Consider the following 26,343-nt stretch of genomic DNA (forward strand, 5'->3'; position numbering starts at 1 on the left):
AAGACTCAGAAAAATGTGAGGGTTCCCCCAAAGACTGGGTCCCCAGATTTTCTCCCAAGGTGTCGATCACTTTTAGACTGTCCTGCCGGTTTCTGGTTCCAGTGGCAATTTCTGCTCTGGATACGCTGTGATTCTTTGTGCTCACTTGTCTCTCCGGTGGTCAGCCAGTGGTTCATCCTGGGCCTCTCTTCTTTGATGCTCCAAGTAGAGCTGTTGATTGTCAGACTGGGGATGGGAGTGATAACTTCTGCCCTCTTTACAGATGGGACTACAAACTACCTTCTCTCTGCTTTTGGATGACCCATGAGCTGAAAAATAATTTATGTACTTTTCAATTGTTGAACAAAATTTCAAGAATATTACTTCATGACAAGTAAAAATTACATGAAAATGAAATTTTAGCATTCATCAATAAATGTTTATTGAAATACAGCCATGATCATTTATTTACACAAGATCTGTAATCTCTTTCAGAGGCAGAGTTGAGAAACTTATGGTCCACAATGCCTAAAATATTTATTACATGACTTTTTACAGGAAAAAGAATTCAAATCCTTGTTCTATATCTTTTAACATCTCTTTATGGATTTTTCATCTTTTTTCTCTCTGCTATATTCTTGATGAATTTGTCAGATTTACTATCTTCCACGGTATTAGTTCTTTACCCACATATAATCTGATTTAGTCATCAGTTCTATTTTTTTAATAATTGTGGCTTTAATTCATTTTTTCTAAGCCATCAAACAAATTATAACTGTTATTATTTTTTTATTTAATCATTTAATACATACCCACTTGAAATTCTGCATCTCGTATTTCCATTGCTTGAGTTCTTTGAAGCCTAAGTCTGATATTTGCTGCTTCTGCTCTAACGATTTTTTTCCTTGTGTATTTGATGATCTTTGATTGTAAGCTCGAATGTGTTGATCCAGTCTGATGCTACATTGGAGATACCTTATCTGGACAGTGTTTGTGTTTGTTTTTGTGGAAGGCCTGAAGGAGGATGACTTGGGAGCACTGGAGTCTTCCAATTTCTCTGGCTTAATCTGGGTGCCTTAGAATCCATTCTGCAAAACTCTGTTACCCTCAAGCTATTTCTCAGTTCCAGCAGCAATACTGGCGGTGAATCTGGTGGCCATCCTTAGGTGTACCTGTCTTCCCCATGTCTGTGCATCTCAATCTTTCCTTTTAGCTCAATGTTCATTGTTCTTTTGGCCCTTTAGGAATTTCTGCAATCTCAGCAACAAAATAAAATTATGTTTTCTGTTGAACCTTGATGCTTTGTGACAGGAGGATTTCCTGGCTGTATAATCTGCCATACTGCTGGAGGCAGAAGACCCATTCAACTTTTTTTTTCCTGCACCAGAAGTAATTTTGGCAACTACTTGCTGCCTTGCTTTCTTTCTGGGAACAGCTGTAGAATTGCTTCTGTAATTTCCTACCTTCCGTTTTCCTTCATTATATCACTATGCCTGCCTTTTTCCTTAGCCCCTCTACTCCCTTAACAAACCTCCAAGCTCCAAGTCAATGGTCTCTCCTAAAGGAACACTCTTTGGTTTCTTACCGAGGTCAGGATTTAGCTCATCTTGCGTTTGAAATGTTGGGTCACTTCTCCCTCTCTCTCATTTCACCCCCCAGCATTTCTCTCTCCCCATTCCTGCTCATTTCACTTTTCTCACTTTATTTGCATGGTTTTGATTCACTGAAGTCATTATTTCAGGTCTCTTGTCACAGCAGTGCTCTGTTTTGCTCATTGGGTCTCTAGGGTATGGCTCAACTCTAAATGCTTTTCGTCCTCCATTTACAGTGCTGCCTACACACTGTTCTGTCATTTTCAGATTGATTAGTTATTCTGCAGCTGTTGTCATCAGTTATGAATGGCTTTAGATGAAGAGACAGGCATATGGAAATAGGTTGCAAACTCTAGAGCATGCTCCGACACTATGAACTATTCAGGGATGAGATATAGAGTATCATTCAGGCTTCAGCCAAGGCAAATGCCCCGACTTTGATTACACAGAGAAACTGGCTTAGGAACTTTCTGAGCTGAAAATGGTCTACACAGGAAGAGCACTCCTTCTTGGAGGAAATGGAACATCCTTTTTAGAAACTGCTGCCAATTCCATTCTTCCTGTATTTAAATAAAGCAAACCCATTTTCATCAAATACTATATTAAGGACAAAGAAACACTGAGAAATCCTCCAAACTTAGGCTTCCTAACAGTTTCCATCTCACTGATTCATTGTTGTGCACGTAGGCTGAGAATAACGGCCACCATGCAGCTATGAAACACGGTGTGTAAGAGTGGCAGGAATGACAGTGCTGGTGTATTATGGACAGGGATGGTCCAGAGACTCATGTCCCTTCCAAATGATGAATTAGCCATGACAGCCAGGCTATGCTTCCGGGGCTAAGACTAGGCAGAGGCAGCCTTCTGGCATGCATATCTGAGTAGGGAACCAAGAGGCTTTAGAAACAGTAGAAACAACATTGGAGTAGGAGCTGAAAACCATTTCCTTGTAAGAAAAGGATAGATAACTGAATTGTCACACGATGAAAACAGCTTGCTCCTTGTTGAATGCACAGTGCCTTCCAACTCAGATAGTTCCATGATCATTATCAGTTGAGTGATTTTGTCTGGGTTGAAAAACTTGACCTTGATTCATGTTCTTGTTTTGTTGGCTTATCTCAATTCCCAGGGCTTTAATTCCTGTGTTTCTGTGTTCCTCTTTTGTGTGAAGTCAGCCCCTGAAGTTCCGGTAGGAAGCTACATCCCGACATTCACCTAGGCACTAGCTCTATCTACGCTGTTGACATGGAACATGCCCAAGCCCTCAAACATCCTAGTAGAAACAAAGCTGCAATTTCTCACGTTGCCGAGTGCCTGCTAACACAGGACAACTCTGTCTCTTCTGTTTCCCAAAGCACTCCCTAGACACCCCAGCACCTTCAGAACTATTTGAGAGTGTTCTTCATATGCACAGAAAGCATAATAGTAACATCTACTGTTGTAGGAAGTTGACTACTTTAACCAGTTCTTTTAATTGTCTTTCCATCTTCCAGGTCCAGATGGAAGGGCATGATGAAAGACTTGCTCTTTGTATTCCATGGAACACTGCAGCTTCCTGCTGTTATCTTACTTCTTTAATTTCTGATTGACTGCAGGCTAATTCTACATCAATGCAGGAATCCCCTTTCATATTCTGATGTATGACCTGTAGTTTAAAATTTTTCACTTGAAAGGCAGAGAGACAAAGATCTTCAATCCCCTGGTTCACTCCTCATTTGCCTGCTAAGGTCAGGATGGAGCCAGGCCAAAATCTGGAGCCTGGAACTCAATCCGGGTTTCCCATGCAGGTGGCAGGGACCGGACTCATTGAGCCGTCATCTGCTGTCTCCCCAGAATGCACATTGGGAAGAAACTGGAATTGAAATTGCAGAAGCCAAGACTCAAAGCAGGCACTGATTTGGGCTGTGGGCATCCCAATTGGCATCATGATTGCTGCATCAAATGTCCTGTTCTAACAGTTCTATCTTGTCATGTCTCTTCACATCAGGGTTGTAGTCTAGATCTAAAGGGGAACTCTGCAGAAATGGACTCACTGGTGTATCTGAGTCGTGCTTGCCCAGGTAGTCTTGTCTTCAAGCATTCTTGCATTCAGGAGGCCTGGGCACCACCCCAAATCACCCTAGAACAGAATCTCTGCTGCTTTGTGAAGCTCTCCAAAGCAAGGCCACATCTTCTCTCCCCCTCCCTCCCCTCTTGGCCTAGAACCATCTGTCTTCCATGTCTTCCAAAAACAGCTTCAAAAAGAAAAATGGCTTATTCAAGATCTGCCCTCCATATTTGATTCCCCTGGCTAAACCATGTTTCTCCTTCATGAGACTGTACATCTCCTCTCGTTGATGGAAAGTGTGCTTTTTTAAACTGTGAAAATCATCATCTAGAACAGTGTCTGCCATATTTGAGGAGACTGCAAATAGTTCATGGGAAAATGGAAGGAAAAGTTAAATCTATTTTGGTGCAAAAAATTGAAATCAATGCAGTTTTTCCAGAATGTTCATTTTCTATGAATGTTCTGAAGACTTCTTGTATATATTGTTGCAAGATTTTTCCACTGGGATAGGCATTTGAATACCCAGTGGTTCTCATGGCTTGGAACCCCCCACATCCTACTTCAGAGTGCCTGATTCAAGCCTTGGATATTTTACTTCTGATGTAGCTTCCTAATGCTGCGCATCCTGGGAAAGCAGCAGATGGCTCAAGTACTTGGGTCCCTGTCACCCACATGGGAGACCTGGATGGAGTTCCAAGCTCCTGGCTTCACCCTGGTCCTGCCCTGGCTGTTGAGGGCATTTGTGGAGTGAACCAGCAGAAGGAAGATCCATCACTCTGCCTTTCTAATAAGATTTTATGAAATGCATAAAAATTAACCATTTTCCATGAACTTTTGAAGTCCTCTTGCAGTAATCACTTTATGTTCATTCAAAGAATGACTGAACAACTGACTAAATGAACCACTGTTTAACTTCATGGCTACTCAATGAGCGAATACCATGACCTTTTCTGCAATAATTTTATTTTCTCTCTATCTAGTATTTCTGAGATCAATTTCTAAACATTTCTCAGTGTACAGCCCATTCCGAAATACTTCAGTAAGGTTCTGCATTATGAAATATTTACTCAACTTGATCCATAGGTCACCTTTTAAAGGATACAGTCCTATGTAATTGATTCAAATTCATCTTGCGTGCATTTCTCAACTGCCAACCCTCTCCATCCCCTCCCAAACCCCCATCAGTAGACTTGCCTGCAAGAAGGCACATGTCTGTGCTGTTTTGTTCAGCTTTCATCACTGGCTTGATTATAAGCTTGACCATCTGCTGGCCAAATATGCATGCCCCTGGCTAGGAGAGCAGCTATGAGAGATGATGATAATCAGGCTCTCAAACCCTGGGTGAACAGGAAATTGACACAGAACTAAAGAGGCAATGCAAACATGTAAAACAATCAATCAATCAAATAAACAAAGTCAAGTACAAGATAAGGAAAACCCCAGCTCACCACATCACAGGGTATTGCTTTTGGGCATTCTTTATTTCTAAATATATATTTTTTAAACCTCAGACTACTCACCTGCAAAATAAGGAATATTTCACTCAAATATTTACTTGGTGCCTATTTATGTGCCAGATACTATTTATTCTAGAAACCGAGGGCACAACAGTGAACACTACAAAGCGCCTCTCCTCACTGAACATACACTCTAGAGGGGGAGAGAGATAATAGATACATGAGGTCATAAAGCAAGCATGGAAAAAAACACAGAGCACTCATGTCAAACACTTAAAGTAGTGCCTGAAATTCCAATAGCCGGGAGCCCGAACATTCATCAGCTGACAAATGGATGAACAAAACATGGTACACATTCATACAATGGCATACTAGTGGGACATACAAAGGATTGATGTAGTGACGCACGCCGCAACACAGATGCACCTTAAAAATATGTGATGTGAAAGAAGCCAAACACAACAGACCACATATAGTATGATTCCACATCTATAAATATCCAGAACAGGCAAATTCATGGGGACAGAAAGCAGGGGCACAAGTCAGGGGGAAAAGGGAGTGACTGCCTCATGGGCACAAGTTTTCCTTCAGTGCTGGGTAAAAATGTGGAACCCCAAGTGCTGTCTGCACAATACTGTGAATGTACCACACGTCATTCATTCACTGTATTACATCAATAAAAAAAAGTACGTGGCTTATTATTAAGCATTCTGTAAACCTCCTGTGTTAGCTTTTATGGGAAGGCAAACACAAATATCTCCCAAACAGGAAATTATTGGGAGTAAGTAAAGGATTAAGTAAATGTTTAATCCCTGGAGTGCTATGCAGCTCTGGAAGTGTGATGATGATCTGCAAGTCTTAGAGTGGAAAGACATCAGAAGTACACTTAGTAAAATGAAAAAGCTGCAGGTCAGCATATACGGTACGATTCATGTCAAAAGACGCGTGCCCATGCCGCATGTGGTTTTACAGTTACACATGCTAGAAAACAATTAGACTGCCAGGGTAACAAGAAAAATGGGCAGTGAGCTCTCTCCCGAGTGAGCAGGACAGGGGTGCCAAAGAATGCTTCCTGAATTTACGCGTATTTCGCAGCCTTCTGTGTTGCTTTTGTGTGTGTACCGTATATGGTACTTTGGGAGTTTTGGATGATAAGCTCAGAATTAAGTGTCACATGGCAGGCAAAAATTCATAATCTGCTCACAGGTGGTGTTATGAGAAATAGACTCTAGACCATGAGAGAGCACTACCAGAATTGAGGACTAAAATTTATTGGTTTTATATTCCTCAGAAGGAGGAAAACTTGACTTGAGGTCCCTGTCTCAGCGTGAAACCCTCTATGGATGCCTGAGAGTGGCCTCAGCAGGAGACAAGTTCTGCTTCCCCGGGTGCAGACTGCACCTGGGTGCTCAACAAACACCAGTCCAACACTCCCAGAGGCCCAAACGCTGAGCTTCTGTTCCACGGTTCCCTCCTTAACTTGCTAGGGAACATGTTCAAAAATGAAAGGAAGGGAGGAACATGAGGATAATACTAAGAAAATCCATCCACAAGTCTGAACTCTTAAAAAAATCATTTATTGATCCTTTACCATACAAAATTTATTCAAATTACAACCATTTGAAGTGGTAAGATCACAGCTGGAGAACAGGTCATCCTGTAACAAACTATTTACAAAATCCATCATAAAAGCTTTTTTTTGTTTGTTTTTTTACATTATATTACATACTTCCTTTTTTTTTATTTTTTAAACTAGCATACAACACAAAGCTAAACTGATTAGTAGTTTGCCTACTCCCAGTTTTGGGAGAATTACTTCCTTTTTACAAAATCATGTACCCCACAGGAAAAGCAATTCCAACACCCTGACAGTTGCCACCCGACGTACTCCACAAGCCGTCTGTCCTCAAATCCCTCTTCTCATACCCACACGTTGTCATGCACACACTGAGTTCTTACTTTCTTTTTCCTGAAAGCTAAAGCTTTAAATACTGCAATTTTTATTTACAGATCTACAAGTACAACAAAAACAAAAACGAGAACCACAACAACAATAATAACAACAACAAAACAATAACAAAGTAACACTCTTAAAAAATTACAAACCAGCTAGAAAATATTCTGGCAGTGTTTACAAATCAATTGCTATTTTTGTACAAAATCGGTAAAGAAAGAACGCGTGAGTAGACTACATATCAACTTAAATAAGACAAGAGCTATGCACAACTCTGTACAGATAAACACACACCTAACACTGTTTGACAGCTCACGTGTCGCCCTGGAGACGTTTTCTTTACTAAGGCTCACGCAGTCATAATTCGCACACTTGTAACTTATAGCCATTTCATGTGTGAGCTTTAATAGCAGCAACTCAATGGTACCAGGAAACCTGCATACTTAGTACTTAAAGTAACACAAATACTGTAGTACTAACCCACTTTGTGTGCCAGATACTATGTCAAAAAGAACATGACTAATGGAAAACTGAATACAGTATGGGTAGCTAATTAATATCTACCAGTTAAGCCCATTAACTGGAAAAATGTTATGCATGGAGGAACTTTTAAGACTTATTATTAGTATTCCTTTCATCTTTGAAACAATAAATACGGCGTTAACATCACGCAAAGGCTCAACGAGAAATTCAACCAAACACACGACAACCTTGCCAGGTGAGCTCAGTCTTTAGACTTTGGGAAAAAAATAAAATAAAATCCGCTTTGTGCAGCTGGCAAAGAGAAATCACACAAAGCTGGAAGCCGAGGCAGCTAACCAGATGAGATAAATATGGGACATGGGGAAAAGCTTGGCAGAAATGGTTTCCCATACAGGAAAAAACCCCACAGTGCATTTCCAGTAGGCACTTAACACAAAGCTCCCCCTCCCTCCTCCACCCCATGCTTCATCTCGGACCACACGGATATTCTGTACCAAGTCCAGGGTGTGTGAGGGGAGGAGGCTGGGGACGGAGGCTGAGGAAGAGACACAGGAAGATCGTCTGCACCTTTATTATTTTCTTCCCAAACACACACCCACGCACACCCACACACAGAGTTTAAAGTGCTGGTGTCATCTGTCCCGACGCCACCACCACTTTGCATATTGTGGAAATCTACCCAGAGTAAACTGGCCGGGGGCTCTTGTGGCTTTCTTGGTTTTCTGGTTTCCCTAAGGGCTATCTGCAATCGATCAAACACAGCTGAGTCAAGTGCTATTGGGTGCCGTGTTGCCGCCCCAGCCCTGGGCCAGGCACACGGCATCTCCATTCAACTCCCCCATCCCGCAGCCCTTAGCATCCAAGGAATGGGTTTGAGGTAACTGTGCCACATTCCCAGGGGGAGATGGCCATCGCCACCTGCCAATGGGCGTGCCATTCTTGGGCGTGACTGGTAGGACGTACAGCTGACACGAGGCCTCGGCTTGGGACACCATCCCTGAAGAGTAAGGTGGGAAATGCCCTGGCATCCTGTCCCTTCTCCTTCTACCTCCCTGGACGGCCCCGGTGCCAGCCTCACCCCTTTGGAGAGGGGGAAGGGTAATGGGTTCCGGCCGGACACGGCGTGGAGGGAGCTCCCTGTCCTTACTGGCTACGTATGGAGGTGCCGCTGGTAGAATGCCACGTACACATGGGGACAGTTTCTCCCTGGAGGCCTCTCCATCTGACCCCAACCTGAGAAGTGTCTCCCTGAGTGTGGCGTTAAGAGAGCCCTTTCCCCGGCCACCGGGGCCCGGGCAGCCCGAGGATGGAGGGGGTTCAGGCCTTGCTGCTCCTGGGGACTGCCTGCCCATCTGCCCTTGTCTTCCCTCCCCAGGAACCAGCCGTGCCAGCAGGCTCAAGCTCCCCTCCCAGGGGTTTACATGCCCTGCTCACTAATAGGAATTTGCAAAAAACCGCTTCAAAGTAAACAATTCAAATGGTGATGGGCGCCACAGGAATGCTTAAATGGCCACTAAAAAAATTAGAAAGAAAAAAACAAACAAACAAAAAAACCAAAAAAAAAAAAAAAAAAAAAACCAAACACCACCAAAAAAAAAAAAAAAAAAAAAAAAATAGAACGTCTAAAACAATTCACAAAGAACTCCTAAGTAAGTAATTGCTACAAATCAAGGGAAACTCACAAACACCGCTGGGATGGGAGTGGATAATGGAGACAGGAAAATCCACAACAGCTGCGAGTGGCAGAACTCTACCAGTCTTCTGTACGAGTCCTGGGAAACAGGTTCTTCATCTGAGAGGCTGTGGAGGTTCCCTCGACCTCCGAGCGGGACACGCGGTCCATAGCTTAATCTGAATTACGACAGTAATTTAAATATTCCTAAGAAGAGCTTAAGAAATCCATTTCAGACTTTTGCATGACTTCAAGTTTGCCTTTGCTGTAGTTCCGTTCTGTATTAGCAGCCCCCAAAGACATGCATTCCGCGGAGAAGGCACGGCTTGAAATGCTGTTAAGGGAGATGGCTGTGTTGGAGTGGGCCGGGTGGCCAGAGCCCACCCCACAGCCCATCCGTCAGGCACAGCAAGCCAGTCCGCGGGCGAGGGCACGGAGGCGGGAGGGAGGGGACGGGTGAGAGACACCTGATTGCACATTTTCTCACTTGCTGACTCATCCAGGAGATTTTTGGAGCCTGGGGCAAGGCAGAGCTTTCCCAGGGGAGCCTGCAACTGTGCGTTTAGACAATTTAAAAAAAAAAAATTTTTTTTTTTCATCAAAACGTCAGCTTTGTTCTGAAGTTTGTAGTTTACTTCATGATACTCTCTTGGAGGAGAAAGGTAGGAGGGGACAACACTGCATGACAGATGTTCTGGGTCCGTGATAAAAAAATAGCGGTTTGTAAGGAGAATCCACACGGAACACAATCAACTACACATAAAATCCTCCACCAGCGGGAGCTTCTCCAAATCGTAAGCGTCGAAGAGGTCGCTGATGCCCTCGTCCTCCCCGAGGCTCAGCAGGTAGTCCTCCTGCAGCAGGGGCGGCAGCAAGTTCACGAAGGGCCCTTCCAGGTTGGAAGGGATTTGGTCCTCAGTCTGCTGTAAGAGGTTGGCTGGGGAGGCCAGAGGAGAAAGGTTCGCCATAGAAATGGAGCAGTCGCTATGTCCTGAGTTGGTTGAAGCCAAGTCTGAAAGGAAAAACATCGGTGGAAACAAAAGAAAGCAAGTTAGGAGACAAGCAGACGGATTTTTCTGGAAGGATGTCCGCGAGGCCGTTGTAAAAGCCTTCCGGCAAGAACAGGGAGGCAGCATCACTACAGGTCACGGTGATGCCAACGGGCACTCAACAGTGACCAGTCCCCTTTCTCAATCCATTTCTCTCTTAAAAAACACCTGCTGTCAGGTGTCTCCAGAGAGGAGTGGCTAGCAGGTGTGCAGAGCAGTCCTCACTATGTGGCTCTGTGTTACAATACGGATGTCTACGTGTATTTGAACATGTAGAAGAGGTGGCCTAGGAGAAAGGCACCAGTTTTAATTTTATCCTTCTTAAGCACCAGGTTATTAAAGATAACTCTAAAAATACACAGAGGATCTACTTTGAATTTCTGTGGTGAGCAAAGATGGCCTTTCGTTTTCATCAGTTCAGGCGCTGTATTTCGGTTCGATATTAAATCAGAACTATTCACTTAAATCATTCCTATTTTTGCTGCTGTCTTGGGAGAGAATAGGGAAACATTTTAACACATATCCCCAAATGGAAACTGAAAAAACCAAAATCAAACAAAAAAAGATAACCCACTGCACAGAGCTGCATTTGCGCCGGGGCAGGGGGAAGCAGAGATGGATTTGATTTTCTGGGGGGTTTCCCGCCATCCCTCTCCTGCTCACATTGGGAGAAAAAACAAAAATTCTCCCCAGATGGCTTCTCCTTTCCATCTCTCAGGATCTCTGTGGTGTCACTCGAACGTGTGTGGGCCCACGGGGGGCCGAGGTACCTCCAAGAGGGTTCGCAGCTTCCCTCGCTCTTCGGCTGGGATTCTGAATGCTGGGAGGGAGCAAATGACTTCTACTGAAAGCAAAAGCCAGAAGGGGCTCCAGGAGCTGTGGGGGAGCCATCTGTCCAAGATCATACTTTTACTCTGTCAACCAGTCCAAGTGCCTTCTAAAAAAAATGTTACCTTCGTAACAGTGAGTGCTGTCTTGCCTAGACTTGTGCCCTAATACAAGACCCCTCTTGTGTCCTTTGTTTTCCACAGTTTCCAGAAGACAAAGGTGGGATTTTTACCTTTGGAAGTGGGTTTGGGGATATTCCCATTGTGGTCTTGGTTGTTCGTTTTCACGGGACTGTGTGTTTCAGTCTCTTCTGAACACAAGTAAACCTCAATGGGTCCTTGGGTACTTGCCAAGTGTATCTGTAGGCTCTAGGAACAGAAGCGGGAGAATTTCAACCCAAAAGTGCATTGCCCTAATACTTTTCACCTAAAAATAGGTCAAGTTCACTTGGCTGCTTCTTCAGTAGTCTACTTCCATCAATGCCTATCATCCTCCAGGCACATGTTGAGGGGTGGGGGTTTGGGGTGGAGGGCAGCCAGAGACAATACAGCCTGAGGGCCAAACCCAGTCTACCACCAGCTTTGTAAATAGAGTTCTATTGGAATCGAGCCTCACCCCTGCCTGGGGTTCATGTGTTGCCCTGGGCTGTTTTCATATTACAAGGACAGAATTCAATGTGTCCTAGAATAGTCCACACAGACTATACGGTGCATAAAGCCAAAAATATTTACTATCTGGTAGTTAAAAAAAAAAAGTTTGCCCCAGCGAGACAGTTTTGTTTGGAGGAGGGGAGAGCAGTCTGTGAACACAACACTGTGAGAGAGGCCTACTGTGCTCATCAGATACACTTTTTCTGCAAATTACTAAAAAGGCCCTGAGTGTTGCAGATGCACAGTGCAACTTTATGGCACGGATTCTTAATTTTTTTTTTTTTTTGACAGGCAGAGTGGACAGTGAGAGAGAGAGAGAGAGAGAGAGAGAGAGAGAAAGGTCTTCCTTTGCCGTTGGTTCACCCTCCAATGGCCGCGATGGCCAGCGTGATGCGGCCGGCACACCGCGCTGATCCAATGGCAGGAGCCAGGTGTTTATCCTGGTCTCCCATGGGGTGCAGGGCCCAAGCACTTGGGCCATCCTCCACTGCACTCCTGGGCCACAGCAGAGAGCTGGCCTGGAAGAGGGGCAACCGGGACAGAATCCGGCGCCCCAACCGGGACCAGAACCTGGTGTGCTGGCGCCGTAGGTGGAGGATTAGCCTAGTGAGCCGCGGCGCTGGCCACATTTCATCCTTTTAAAGCAAGTCTTCGGGGACAGCACCATGGAGGTAATCCTCTGCCTGTGGTGCCTGCTTCCCATATGGACACCGGTTCTAGTCCCAGCTGCTCCACTTCTAATCCAGCTCTCTGCTATGGCCTGGGAAAGCAGTGGAAGATGACCCAGGTGCTTGGGCCCCTGCACCCACATGGGAGACCAGGAAGAAGCAGCTTGCTCTTGGCTCCTGATCAGCCCAGCTCCAGCTGTTGTGGCCATTTGGGGAGTGAACCAATGGAAGGAAGACCATTCTCTGTCTCTCCCTCTCACTCTCTGTAACTCTACCTCTCAAATAAATAAATAAAATCTTTAAAAAAAAAGCAAGTCTTCACCATTTTCTTTTTACTATAGTTGTTTCTCTTAAGAGTCACAGTCTACTAGACCTACATCATCAAGCAATATCTGAAAGCAATCACAAAAACAATCTTCTTTTCTTATGATATCCTAGGCTAACCATGAAACCAAAGTCTGATGTAAGTAAACATTAGCAGTGATAAAAAAAAATAATTTCTAAAATGTGTCAACGTAACTTGGGAGATGCCTTTGTATCTCTAGTCCTGCTGGGGACCATAGACACAGGGTCATCAACATAAAATTTCCTGAAGGGGTCCAAATGTGTAAGAAGCACTTAGGAAAAAGCAAATACAAGAGAGGGTATCCTTACACCTAGATCCGAATACCCTGCTAGGCTAAAATTGGACTTCTTGCACACTCAGAAGGCATCAAATGGTTGAAATGTTTTTACCTTTAGGGATAAGTAAAACAAATGGGGACGGGCTCTGAAATTAACCGGAGTCGATTATTATTTCCCAACGTCAGGCATTCCAGAGAGCGCTCTCAGAGGCACGACGGCGCTGTGTCCTTACCTCCATGGAGTCAGGCACTTCAAGTCTTGTTTCTGGAGGGGCTTTCACGACTATAACAGTTTGGTCTTTAAGGCCACTAATTTTTCGAATATCTTGATATGTAACGTAAGCTAACGTGTTGCGCGTTAAGGAAATCTTCCACCTGATTGCCTCAGATGTACCCATCAGGAAAAGAGCAAGAGAGAGGCAGAGGAAACACTCCAGGTATGTCGCGGCTTCTGTATGTCCTCCCTTCTGGATCTCCCAATATACGAGGGTTCCCCAAGGAGCCTCTTTTCTGAGTGATATTCTAAACAACCAAAAGAGGGCACCTCTTTGTTCTGTACATTTCTATGGAATTTATGGCTATTTGCAACATTAAAATAAACACCAGTACACTGGAGTTATGATAAACTATCAGATGCAAAGCGAAATCCATTCGGGCCAGGGAACTTGGAAGCAGGTGCCTTTGCAACACAGGTACGGCATGGTCTCTTAATGATGTATTCTGTCACTCAAATTGAATGATGGCAGATTCCGATTTAGGGAAAAAAAAAAAAACTTAAGCTCTACTCATCATAATTTTTCTAAGCCTCCAGTTACTTTTATCTGTTATTAGCAAGTGTTAGCAGCCACCAGATGAATGAATAAGTAGCAAATATATTAGTGGAAGAACTCAGAACGCAGCTCAGGCAGGCAGCGTGCAGTCTTAAGTGCACCTGGGCTGGTTTTGATTACATATTGCCTACAGATAAGAGTGTCATGACTTCTGTTAGAAAAATTAAACTCTGTGCGACATTAGTAACTCAGCCAGCATTTCCGTGTTCACAGGGAAGAAAGCAGTGTCCAGGTGTTCTGCAACCTGAATGAATCTGGGCAACACTGAGTTAGGAACAGAGAACGGAATACTATTTCAATACATCTGGTAGTCATTTTGAGCACAGAACAATTAAGTGGCCTGGCAGCCAAACCTAAAAAGATAATCATGAAAGAATATGGTATTCATTCTATGACAAAGGTATTCATGTGAGTTTGCCTAGGGAGACAAAACTCTTAGCTGGTACCAAGAGAAAACTGGTCACAAAATTTTCTTATATAAGGAACATGGAGTAACAAGAATTAATGTACAAAGTCTTTAGCCAGTTGTTTTTAAAATATGAAGGCACAAAAATGTGGAGGATAAAACAGCAAATGAAAAATCAATGAAGGAGGGCAAGAGGGAATATCATTATATTCTTAGAATTGTATCTATGAACTAGATTGAATCTGTTAAAAACTAAAAAAAGTAAAAAAAAAAAATTAAAAAGGCAATAAAGCTAAAACATACATCAGACTCCCCCCTCCCCGGAAAAAAAAAAAAAAAACAATTGGAAGAGGAGCAGGCATTGTGGCACAGCGGGTTAAGTCACACTGGCATCCCATATGGGAGTGTCAGTTCAAGTCTTGGTTATTCTGCTTCCAATTCAACTCCCTGCTAAAGTGCCTGGGAAAGTAGCAGCAGATGGCCCAAGTGCTTGGGCTCCTGCTACAGCATGGGAGACCTAGATGGAATTCCAGGCTCCTTGCTTTGACCTGGCCAATGCAGCCATTAGAAGGAATAAATCAGCAAATGGAAGATCTCTCTCTCTCTCTCTCTCCTCTGACTTTCATAAAAATAAATCAATGAAGGCATTTCTTCAGGTAATAGAAAATAGTTAGTAATATCTGTGGTCTAACAAGTTTAATACAGAAAAAAAGCTTGGAGAACCTAGAGGTAAGATGTCCCTGAGAACAGTGGCTTCTTAACAGAGACTGACAGAAGCTATGAATCTGCTTCCCAGGAAAAAAAAAAAACAAAAAAAAACACATCCACAAAAAAATCTGCATGTACACCCAGGGGGTATCCAGACCATGTTCTTCAAATCGCAAAAGTTCAGAGAACAGTGTTGGCCTTGACAGCAATTACTCTTGCTGGATTCTGTGATTTGGGTCACCACTCCCCCCATCAAAAAAGCCAGCTGGTGCCTTTATGGAAGACTGGACCGAAGTTTTACTGAGAACACTTTGGAAGACTGATAACCAGGTACTTATGCGATAGCCCATTGTCATAAAGCTATGTGACAAGGACATATTAAAATAAAAACTCATGTACAATTACTCAACATGCTGCAGGAAGGGAAATTTCAACACGTTTGTGAACAAGCTGTACCCAATTGGGAACTGAATGGGAAATTGAAAGAAATGGTGCAAACATATTTTCTAATTTAGCAAACTTAAAAGTGCTTCTTTGGTGGCTCCCTCCCGAATTTGCTTCTTGGGTTAGCAGTCCCCTGCAAAGTACCTTTCATTTTCTGCAACAAAGGCCTCAGAACAAGCTAATATAGGTGACAGAGCCGTGAGCCCCATGTTTGGGGAGCTGCCAATCGTGTGTAAGCAAGCACACATCTCCTCCACAATGGGGTTCCCAACTCAACAATGAATGAACACGGCTGACAGGTTGGTTTCTTCCCCCTGAAAATTCACTCTGGTGGCCACCAGGGAGCCAAGTCATCACACCTCTTCTCATCCCACTAATTACCAGCTGACAAGGTCAAACCTTTGGTCAACAGGAAATGAACAGTTGCAGGTTTAAAAAACTACCTGCAGTGGGAGATGAATGTCCCTGTACTCTTCAGGGGAGGGTTGCTAGAGATGAAGCAGGAGACGAGTCTGGGGAGGATGCATTCTATTTTTTCCACCAAGGTAAGTGTGCAATCATCAGAAGTTTAGAGCGGAAATTAGAGAGGGGACAACTTGAAATGTTTGTGTCTTCTGCTGGTAACTGAGGATATTGGCCAATCTTCTTGCTGACATAATGACGCAATTGTCCTCTAGTTTTGTCTGCAGTGAGATGAGAAACTTCTCCTGAGAAGGCCAACAGGCTATCAGCAAGTTGAGAATAAGGGTTGATTTCCCTGTGTTTTATTCCTGAGGTCTAATGTTTGTAGATGAACGGATGAGTTGAGGCTTCTCAGGTCTTGGGGTGCCTCTGAAATCAGGCTTTGGAGTTTTGGGAATCAGCATAACGTACTTGAATAGCATAGTTTGTCTATACTTGTTCAAACACTTCAATGGTAGCCCAATCAGATATATTTAACCAGTTCCAATTGCTACAATGTCTGATGAAAATAGAATGTGAGAACCCCAACAGTGACAGCTAACACCCACCCAAAATCTGGGAAGCCAAAGAGGAATCTGCTTAGTGTTATCATTAATATTAATACTGACACCTTCCCTGTCTTTTAATAGTGACCTCATACTGTGGCTTAGCTGGATGTCGGAATCACACACAATCAACTGGCCATCAAAACAGATGATGACAGGATCCACTCCATTCATTGTCTTACCACAAATACTCAGGCAAAGCTAAATGGGAAAGCTATGTGGGTTTACACACACACATACACACACACACACGTGCGTGCACCATTGCAGGAAAACCAGCATAAACATCTAGCTCATGGATCAACCAGGCTGTCAACTCCGGAGATGGTCTACAAGGCACCAACCCCAGTGAACCGGTGGCACAAAGGATATCTTTGATTCTCTGAATCCTCGGTTAACAGTTTGAGGTCCAAGGTGCAGCTTTGGATCAGTTCATCTAATTTCTTCTCTTCCTGACTGAGCTCGGTCACTTCTTTGGACAGGCCTTGGCACTGGGCCAGCATGCCCCCGTCCTCAGACAGACTGCAGCCCCTGGAAACCCAAACACAGACACGTCTACTCGTGGGAGGGTTGGGGAGGGAGGGTGGGTCCTCTAGATCAATGTCCTCTCTTGTGACACAGGAGGTCACACCGCTTGTTAGCCCAGTGTTAAAATTAGATATTTATCCTGCCATAAACACAGTCCTGTACTTTTCACACTATAGGAAACAGGTGAAAAAGTACTGCTGTTTTCAGGGTTCCTTCCTGCCATAGAGGACTATTTGAGTGTTCAGAAGGCTTGAAGACACAGGGCAAAAGAAGGCAGCCACCCCCCACCACACTCTACCACGTGCCTCCTGGGGGGAGGGGGATGACGAAAAGACAGAGATAGAAAAGATGGAATGGCTCAAAATGCAAACAACAGCATCCAAAAAGCATGAGACGCGGTGATGTCTGAGGGTTGTATACCAACAACTGCAAAGAAGAGGAAGCAAAGCAAACAGATGCGTGTGACAAATGCAAGAACAAAGAACAGTACCCTACAGGTTTTTCTAAACCATATCCCACAGCGGGTGTCCGAACTGTCACCAAATTCCAAAAGGTACAAAAAAGGCTACCCACCCATCTTATCATGTAAGAGTCAGTGTTGTTTCAAAGCCACCCCCTACCAGAGCCATTCCTTCTAACCTGCTTCAATACTGCCCTCATCAAATACCAGCGCTTCAGGTTCGTCATTCACAAATGACATTATGAGACATTTAATCACGCTGGTGGGAACACAGGTAACGAGTGCCATCACCCCTGCAGTACGGAAACCGAGGCATTTAAGTCTTGCCTTAATTGACATAGAAAGTAGTTAATCTGCTATCAGAATGGTGCACAAAGTTGCTATGTGATTGTGCCTGGACACATGCGGTTAATTTTTCTAAATTCCTATTAGAGACAAGCCAAGGACACACACATGAGCATCTGTCATATCACCAGGTGAGCCCACTCGGAACATCAATGGAACAGATGAACAGCCCTCCAGTTCACAGCCCTGGGGGCCGGTTTAATCCACACATCCCCTTGCTTAATGCTCATCACCTATAAATCCCCTTCTCTCTGACAGCATATAAACAGGAAGTCTCTTTGTGAAACAACATGGGACATCCGGTTACGAGGGAGGAGTGCAAACAGAAACAGCAGAGAGAGAGAGAGAGACAGGTCAAGAAATGGCGTGCAGGCGAGAACGTGACAGGTGGCACGGGGAGAAATCGAGGTGGTCAGGACCCAGGCCAGGGCACAGGCTCTACTCACATCCATTGCACGTTGTTTTTGGACTTTTTCTTGATGAGGTGGATGCCTTCCAGGACGTTGGTGATGTCATAGATCCTTCTCTTCTGCACCTTGAGCACCTCGGCCGCCTTGTTCAAGTCCAAGACCCCGTCGGGCGACTGGCTCAGCAGCTGAATGAACTTCTTGGTGAGCAGACCAAGGGACGTGTCATACCGCGTTTTTTCTGAGGGAGATTTTGGAGCTTAAAGAAAAACAAAAACCGAGCGGGTGGGGGACAGGGGGAAGGTAAAGAAATGAAGGGTTGCTTTGCAGCGCAGCCAGCCCCTCTGCCCCCGCAGCCCGAGCATTAGTATCGGAAGCAAAGCTGCCGCCGCCGCCACTTTTCACCAAGCTGGAGAAAGCCATGAGCACTCGCTCCACCAGAGCAGGAAGGAGCCACCAAAACTCCGGGGTCGGCTGAAGGCACCTTCCTTTGCACCTGTGCAGAGTTCCCCCTGCAGCTTTCTGGGCCTCCTGGAGCAGCTCACACGTTTGTCAAGTACAACTGCCTTTGGATGCAGAATGCCTGGAGAAAGCTTTCCAGCAATCCTCTCCATGTTCTAAGGGAAGCTTCCTTCACGAAGGCTGTACTTGCTCTGTGTTACAGGTGCACGGGTCAATCTTTCAACTGAGCGTTACGTGTAACGAATGGACTATCTGCTTCATAGACTGTGGGGAGGGGATCAGTGTCCTGTAGGCTTTGCATTCAATGCAAATCCACAAAGGGGCCACTTGGCTATTTCTAACTGACTTTTCCTCTCTCCTAATAGAAAAGACAGCAGCATTCGGTGGCAAGGGCTCAATCCGTTCTTCCGCCAGCATGTGCTGGGCTGGAGAGTGGGGGCAGCCCTGACATTAGTGACTCTGGCATAGCCCGTCTATACCAGTTAGCCTCAGGCCCTGCGGTCCTGTCCACTAAGGGAAGTTCAAATTAAATCTGATTAGAGAGTGATGCCCCAGGTTCGTATTCTGAGATGAAAAAACAAAACCTTGCTCAGTTCAAGCAGGTTCTCTAGGTCTGTATTGAGGTGTGGGGTGAGTCTATGTGGCCTTTTGCCGACTGTCTGCAGACTTTAGCTTTCGGACAGGCACAGCAAGAAATGAAAACGAAACAGACATGCCAAAATTATTCACACTGCGGCACACTTCCAGCCACAAGCTTTGAGAGTCAGGAGCCCCACACCAGGAATAAGGAAAGAGGAGGAAGAATCCTTACTTTTTGGGCTATCTGGACTTCGTAGTGCAGCTCTTCCTTTGCCCTTGGGGGTTTTTAAACCATCGGAGAGGTACTGATGCCCACTTTCTCCGAGCTCCAGCCTTCGCTTGGCCTGTAACAACAGAGGGCATGGGGTTTGTCACTGCCCACACGTTCAGGCACCGGGAGACGAGGCTGCTGAGCTATGTCCGGCTGAAAGCCACGGGCTCAAGCCTGCGCTCTGCTCCACCCCGTTTGGCTTCTCGTCACCCTCACACGCCCCCAGCCCACAGGCTGGCTCTGTTGGCTGTGCTGTCACACGCACAGACAAGTCCAGCCACCCTGTATTCTATGTATGAGCTGGGCACGAGGCTAGGCGCTAAGACAAATCACAGGCACTGGGGAACTTTAACCCATTCTCCCCGGCAAACCTTCCTGTCCATCGATTCTGCCCTGGGCTGGACCCCCTTCCATGTTGGGGAAATCATACACCTGCTGGGTATTATTGCAGGAGTTATTTTATACCTATCTGCTGCAAATGGGGACTGTTTCCCATTTATCTTTGTACACCCAGCACTTAGTACAGGGCTGAATTTCTGTAGGTATTCAATCTCTCTCAAAGTCAACGAAAGAAAGAGGCATTGAGTAGCAACAACTAGCTGTGGACCACTAATGATCTTCTATCAGAATAACAAATGTTGCAAATGTACAATCTTAGGCTTCAACCTTTTTTTTTTTTTTTTTTTAAAGACTTATGTACTCTGAAAGAGAGATTAACACACAGAGAGAAACCTTCCATATGCTGGTTCACTCTTCAAATGCCCCTAACAGCCAGGGCTGGGTCATGTGTAAGCCAGGAACTCCATCCTGGTCGCCCACAAAGGTGGCAGGGATATAAGCACTAGGGCCATCATCCACTGCCTTCCCAGGTGTATTTGTAGGAAGCTGTATTGGAAGCAGAGTAGCGGGGACTTGAACTGGCGCTCCAACATGGGATGCAGATGTCCCCAGTGGCAGCCTAACTCACTGCGTCACAACGCTCACCTGTGTCATCAAACTTGGTGAAGGAGAAGTCCTCACCAAAGCGTTTAGTGGAATCTCATTTCACATTAAACATATCCATGTAATGTCTTCCATGTACGGAGCACTGCTCTTAGGGAACAGAAGGCAGAAGATGGGCAAGGGTCCCTACCATCCATGGGCTTGGAGTCTCACACTGGAGACAGATGTTTAAATACTTGTTGAGTACGTGGATATGATGAGTGTTTAGACAGAAGTGGTTCCAACCAGACGCTCAGCATGGCGCTGTGTATTTAGGCTCATTTGGGGGCAGACTGTTCTAATGAGATCTGCCATCTCAGAACACCTCCCCCGTGATGCAGAAACACATGTCATAACTTATCAGAGGATGACAGACATCAGCCACTCTGAAAGTTAGCAACTAAACCCATACTGTCTACTTCAGCAGCCACTGGTCACCAGCTCATATGAATGGACATGTGCTATACGTGTAAACTACACACTGGATTTCAAAGATGTGGTACCCAAATTGGGTATAGTATTTAAGCTTTATAAAATATGAATAAATAAATATAATAGTATTACAATGATACCCCACCTATTACTTTTTTTTTTTTAAGATTTTATTTATTTATTTGAAAGTCAGAGTTACACAGAGAAAGGAGAGGCAGAGAGAGTCTTCCATCCACTGGTTCACTCCTCAATTGGCTACAATGGCCAGAGCAGTGCTAATCCGGAGCCAGGAGCCAGGAGCTTCTTCCGGGTCTCCCACGCGGGTGCAGGGGCCCAAGGACTTGGGCCATCCTCTACTGTTTTCCTAGGCCATAGCAGAGAGCTAGATAGGAAGTGGAGCAGCTGGGTCTTGAACTGGTGCTCATATGGGATGCCGGCACCCCAGGCCAGGGCGTTAACCCACTGCGCCACAGCGCTGGCCTCCCCCCCACCTATTACTTTTCAAAAACTTATGTGAGAGGCAGAGCGAGCAAGAGAGTGCTCCTATCCACTGGTTCACTTCCCAAATGCCCTCAATGGCTGGGGGCAGGGATGGGGTCCCCAAGGTCAATCCAGGTCCTCTACGTGAGTGCCAAGAAAGCAATTACTTGAAGCCCTCCCACTGCCTCCCAGGGTCTGCATCAGTAGAAAGCCAGAGTCAGGAGCTGGAACTGGGAATCTCACCAGGTAGCCAGATGTCGGTATCCTACCTGCTAGCTAAATGCATGCTCCCTGTTTCTTTTTCCTTACATTTTTAATCCATGGCTTGCACTGTGACACACAGCAGCTGAGCCGAGGTGGGCTGTGGTGCAACAGGAGGCTGGCAGGCCTGCTGACACGTGCCTCAGTCACTTCTTGGGGCCGCCAGGGTGCTACTACTGAGACAAGCTTCATTTGAGGCTGGTCTACCTAGAAGCCAACAGCTTTGCTACAGAGGCCTGTGTTCTGTTTGTGGAAAGCAACCCAGGACATAGAGCTGTGCACAGGCAGTTCAAAAATTCATGGAAAAATGGAATTAAAAGACAAGTTTATTTTGGTACCAACATTGAAATTCATGCATGGTCTTATCATAACATGTGTTTCCCACGAACTGTCTGAAGACCCCTCGCACTCTCTGCCCAACCTAAAGTGAACAGAAGGTGATATTGGAAAAGAGTTTGAGACCCAGAACTCCTGGCCAGCTGAGGATGGACTCTGAGTCAGGAATTATCTGCAGGGCAGTAGTCTGGATGCTGCTCTTGGCTACTTCCAGGCAAATCTTATGGGTGCTGAAGCTGGACCGAGTTCTGTTGCTAACAGATGGAGATCTAAGTATTCAGGATCAAGTCTCCACGTGTGACTCTGGATGCTAAGCACCAGACGTTAAGGTGATCAAGTCTAAACACTGGACAGACAACTACATCTCAAAGGTATCTTTACTGCCACAGCACCGTCAAGTCTAGAAAGCAAAGGCCTCTGTGGTTTCAGCCTCTCAGGGAGTTCAGCACTAGGCCCCTCAACTACACTGGGAACAAACAAGCTGTGTGAGAAGGGTACCCCAGAAGCTCTTCCCAGAGGGCAGAACACAGACTTCTCATTGGCTGCACTAACAGAGCACACACGCACCAGGTCACCAGCCACCTGCTGCAGTGGAAGAGGGGGCAAGGGACTGGGGGAGATGGCCCATTTCCCCTTTCCAGTGGATGCCTCTGGTGGTCTCCTCCACTGCTCAGGGCATGGCACCTGTAGCCCTCAGATCTGAACACGAGTACAGTCACTGGCATCTCTTAGGGGGAAGGGCTAAGAATACAGAGAGATATGATGGAGCAGCTCTATGGTGATGCTTAACTCAGCAAATCCAAGCACATGCACTTGGCAGAACAAAAAACTGGATGGCAGAGTTTAAATAGTGTAGGTGACCTCTGCCTGCTCTGTCCTACCCTGGCTGGGCACCAGGGCAGATGAAAATCTGTTTTTGTTTGCTCATAGTGTGAGCATCTTGCTGGATAGAAGCCATGATACTGTGAAGTATCTATTTGGTTGGTCCGCTTTCCTGGCACACAGCTAATTTCTAACATTCTTGGAATCTTCAAAGTGATAAATGCCTTTTAAGAAATTTCATTTATTTGAAAGGTAGACAGACTAAGACAGACACAGATATCTCATGCTCTGGCTCATTCCTCAAAGGACTTCAACCATGGCCAGGCTGAAGCCAGGAGTCAGGAACCCAATCCGGGTCTCCCATGTAGGCAGCTGGGACCCAAGTACTTGAGCCATCTCCTGCTGCCTCCCAGGGTGCTCATTAGCACAAAGCGGAATCAGACAGTGCTGGGACTCAGACCACTCAAACCTAGGTACTCTGATGTGGGATGTCAGCGCCCAAGAGCTTACTATCCACCCTGACAAGCATCTTCTTTTATATGTTAATGAGCAGTCTGACAGCTGGCCCTGGCCGCATGCAGGTAGCATCAGGAAGAGGCTGGTCATAGGAGAAGGTTAAGACTTTCACCCCGCCCCCTAACCTCTGGGAAGAAGGAGGGGGACTGGAGGCCAAGCTGATTCAATCAGTTGTGTCTGCGTAATGAACCTCCCCCCAAAAAACAAAGACTGGGTTCCAGGAGGTGACAGAAGGGCACAGTAGCTCCACGTCCCCTCGCCATAAGCACCTCTACATTTGCAACCTCTGTCAGAGCAGACTGAGCCCTTGGCCTGGGGGACCGAGGCTATTTCCAGGTAGACAATGTCCGAGCTGACTGCCAGCGCACTTCCTGCAACCTTGGGTCACAGCGCTGAGCTGAGGAGAAGCGGAGTTGGTTTTTCCTTCAATATTCATGGAAGGTTTGTAGGCAGACCTTCCTGTTTCATGGTCTCTACTTGAGAAACAACCAGTCTATTTGGTACTCAACAGAGGGGCTGGCCACTGGGTCCCAGCAGAGGAAAGGCTGGACACGTGGACACATGGACACAGCAAGTAGAGCGCACTGCTACCTGCAGGACTTTTCAAGGGCAATTTTAGCATCAACAAGGCTATGCTGACTGTAGAACCTGAGCCCCATGGAAGATGTGGTGCATTTTCCTTGAACTTCTTCAGACCCCTTACATGCATGGACTTCCCAACTTCTCTTGCATCAAAATAAACCTGTCTTTTAGCCCCATTCTTCCATGAACTTTATGAAGCGCCCTGTACCATGTGTGCCATGTTAACTGCTCCCCACCTGACCACATATCATGTCAGTTCACAACTCTGCAGGTAGCTGTTATGGTTACCTCCTACGCTGCAGGAGGAGACAGAGCTAAAGCTCTTAAGTAACTCTCCCAAGGCCCCAGAGCCGGTAAGTGCTTGCCTATCCCATTTCACAGAAACTGCACATACAAATATTTGAAAAACTACATTACACTGATACTGCCTTTCTTTGTGATAAGCTCAAGATTTTTATTCATAACTTTAAAAAACTCTTTAGATAACAAATGCACATGGTATAATTTCAACACACATTGAAAGGCATGGAAAGAAAGAACCTTTCTCCCACTTTTGATCCCTAGCCCCTTTGAGAACTTACACCCTATTTCTAGTTACTTGGATAGCCTCCCAGATAGTCTATTAAAATACAGGTGCACAGACACAAGGGTTCTTCAAAAAATTCATGGAAAAATACAATTCATAATTGACTGGCTTGCCACAACGCCTGCCCCGATGTTTATTTTGATGTAAACATTTTTGAAATCCATGTGTGATTTTTTTTTTTTTAATTTGTTTGAAAGTCAGAGTTACAGAGATGGGGAGAGACAGAGAGGGAGATCTTTCATCAGCTAGTTCACACCCCAGAGTGCTGCAATGGCCAGGGATGCACCAGGGTGAAGCCAGGAACCAGGAGCTTCATCCAGGTCTCCCACTTGGGTAGCAGGGACCCAAGCACTTGGCCCATCTTCTGCTGCTTTTCCCAGGCCATAGCAAAGATCTGGGTCGGGGTGCAGCAGCTGAGTATTGAACTGGCAACAATATGGGATGCTGGCATGGTAGGTGCTATGCCACAATGCTGTCCCCTGAACAGTTTTTCCTTAATGTGCATTTTCCATGGATGATTATAAGACCCCTCAGAGATATCCATTGCTATACTTTTTAAAAAATTGTTTATACAGGGGCCAGCGCTGTGGCGCAGCGGCTTAATGTCCTAGCCTGAAGCACCGGTATCCCATATGGGCGCCAGTTGGAGACTCGGTTGCTCTACTTTGATCCAGCTCTTTGCTATGGCCTGGGGAAGCAGCAGAAGATGGCCCAAGTCCTTGGGCCCCTGCACCTGCATGGGAGACCCTGAGGAAGCTCCTGGCTCCTGGCTTTGGATCAGTGCAGCTCTGGCCGTTGCAGCCAACTGGGGAGTCAATCAGCGGATGGAGGACCTCTGTCTCTCTCTCTCTGCCTCTCCTCTCTCTGTGTAACTGTTTCAAATAAATAAATCTTTTAAAAAAGTTTTTATACAAATAGTAGCAAACAACATGTGATCCCTCCCTATCAGTATATATAGAATGACCTTATTTTAACAGCTGTATAATACTGTAGTAATACATATGCCATGATTTATTTACTTCCCCCACATACCTACTAAGGGACAGTCACCACTCTACTGTAATAATTTTCTCAACAAACATCCATAACAACAGTGTGGGGGAGGGACTACTTCACCGGTGTAAACTGAGGCAGGGAAGTCAAGGACCTACTGAGGTCTCAGCCCACAAGTGACAGATACCAGGCTTCAAACCCGGGTCTGGTCAAATCATCTGTCAGTGGCCACGACTTCCTGGACTTCCTGAGATGATCTTTCTTTGCCTCCGAAGCAACCTCTGGGCTGCTGTTGCCTGATTTTATCATCATAACAAATACAAGCTCCAGGTTCCCTCCCTGGACCATAAGCTCAGGCCTTAAGCAGCTTAGGTTCCCTGGAGCCTTGCACATGGCATGCACTTACTCAGATAGACTTATTTGTTTTGAATGAACCAAGGAATAAATTCTCTAAGTCCCTCGGGAGGTAAATCACCAAGCTCTCACATTGCCTACGTGCACGGAATGTGCATACGAGCACACGCACACTCTCCCCCATATACTCATCTGTGCTGAGTTTAATCTCTACAAGCTTTTCAGCAAATTTAAGGGATAAAATAGAAGTTGCAGAAAGATAGGAATAATGTGATTTCAAAGGAGTAAGAAGCTAAAACTATAGACTTCACTAGAGTTTTTCCATATATCCACAGAGGGAAGAAGTTGGAAAGCTCTCTACTAAAAGTTAACAGTGGTTATCTCTGGGAAGTAAAATTAAATGCGAAGCAGGTGGTATTGGAGTACAGTGGATCAAGCCTCTGCCTGAAATGCCCACATCCCATACTGAAGTGCCAAGTTCAAGTCCCAGCTCCTCCACATCCAATCATGTAGACCTGGATGTAGCTCCAGGTCCTGACTGAGCAGCCACT

The 26,343-nt window shown here is 45.4% G+C and overlaps 1 protein-coding gene across 3 annotated transcripts in view; it reads right to left on the reverse strand.

Annotated features, from left to right (window-relative positions):
• Positions 1–9,087: 9,087 nt before the first annotated feature.
• Positions 9,088–26,343, reverse strand: part of E2F3 (E2F transcription factor 3) — an 81,778-nt gene continuing 64,522 nt past the window's right edge. Inside the window, exons 1-7 of one of the 3 annotated variants that reach the window (XM_062185326.1) lie at positions 20,434–20,457; positions 19,411–19,522; positions 18,177–18,396; positions 16,770–16,928; positions 13,236–13,350; positions 11,294–11,429; positions 9,088–10,196 (exon numbers count right to left, since the gene is read on the reverse strand). In XM_062185326.1, coding sequence (XP_062041310.1) covers positions 9,934–10,196; positions 11,294–11,429; positions 13,236–13,350; positions 16,770–16,928; positions 18,177–18,396; positions 19,411–19,522; positions 20,434–20,442 — 1,014 coding nt within the window. In that variant the 5' untranslated portion in view covers positions 20,443–20,457 and the 3' untranslated portion in view covers positions 9,088–9,933. Of the gene's footprint in view, positions 10,197–11,293; positions 11,430–13,235; positions 13,351–16,769; positions 16,929–18,176; positions 18,397–19,410; positions 19,523–20,433; positions 20,458–26,343 lie in introns of those variants that run through there. The other 2 variants (XM_062185333.1, XM_062185321.1) reach the window with 2 other exon arrangements.

This window comes from Lepus europaeus, chromosome 3 (assembly GCF_033115175.1).
Source record: "Lepus europaeus isolate LE1 chromosome 3, mLepTim1.pri, whole genome shotgun sequence".
Classification (NCBI taxonomy): domain Eukaryota; kingdom Metazoa; phylum Chordata; class Mammalia; order Lagomorpha; family Leporidae; genus Lepus; species Lepus europaeus.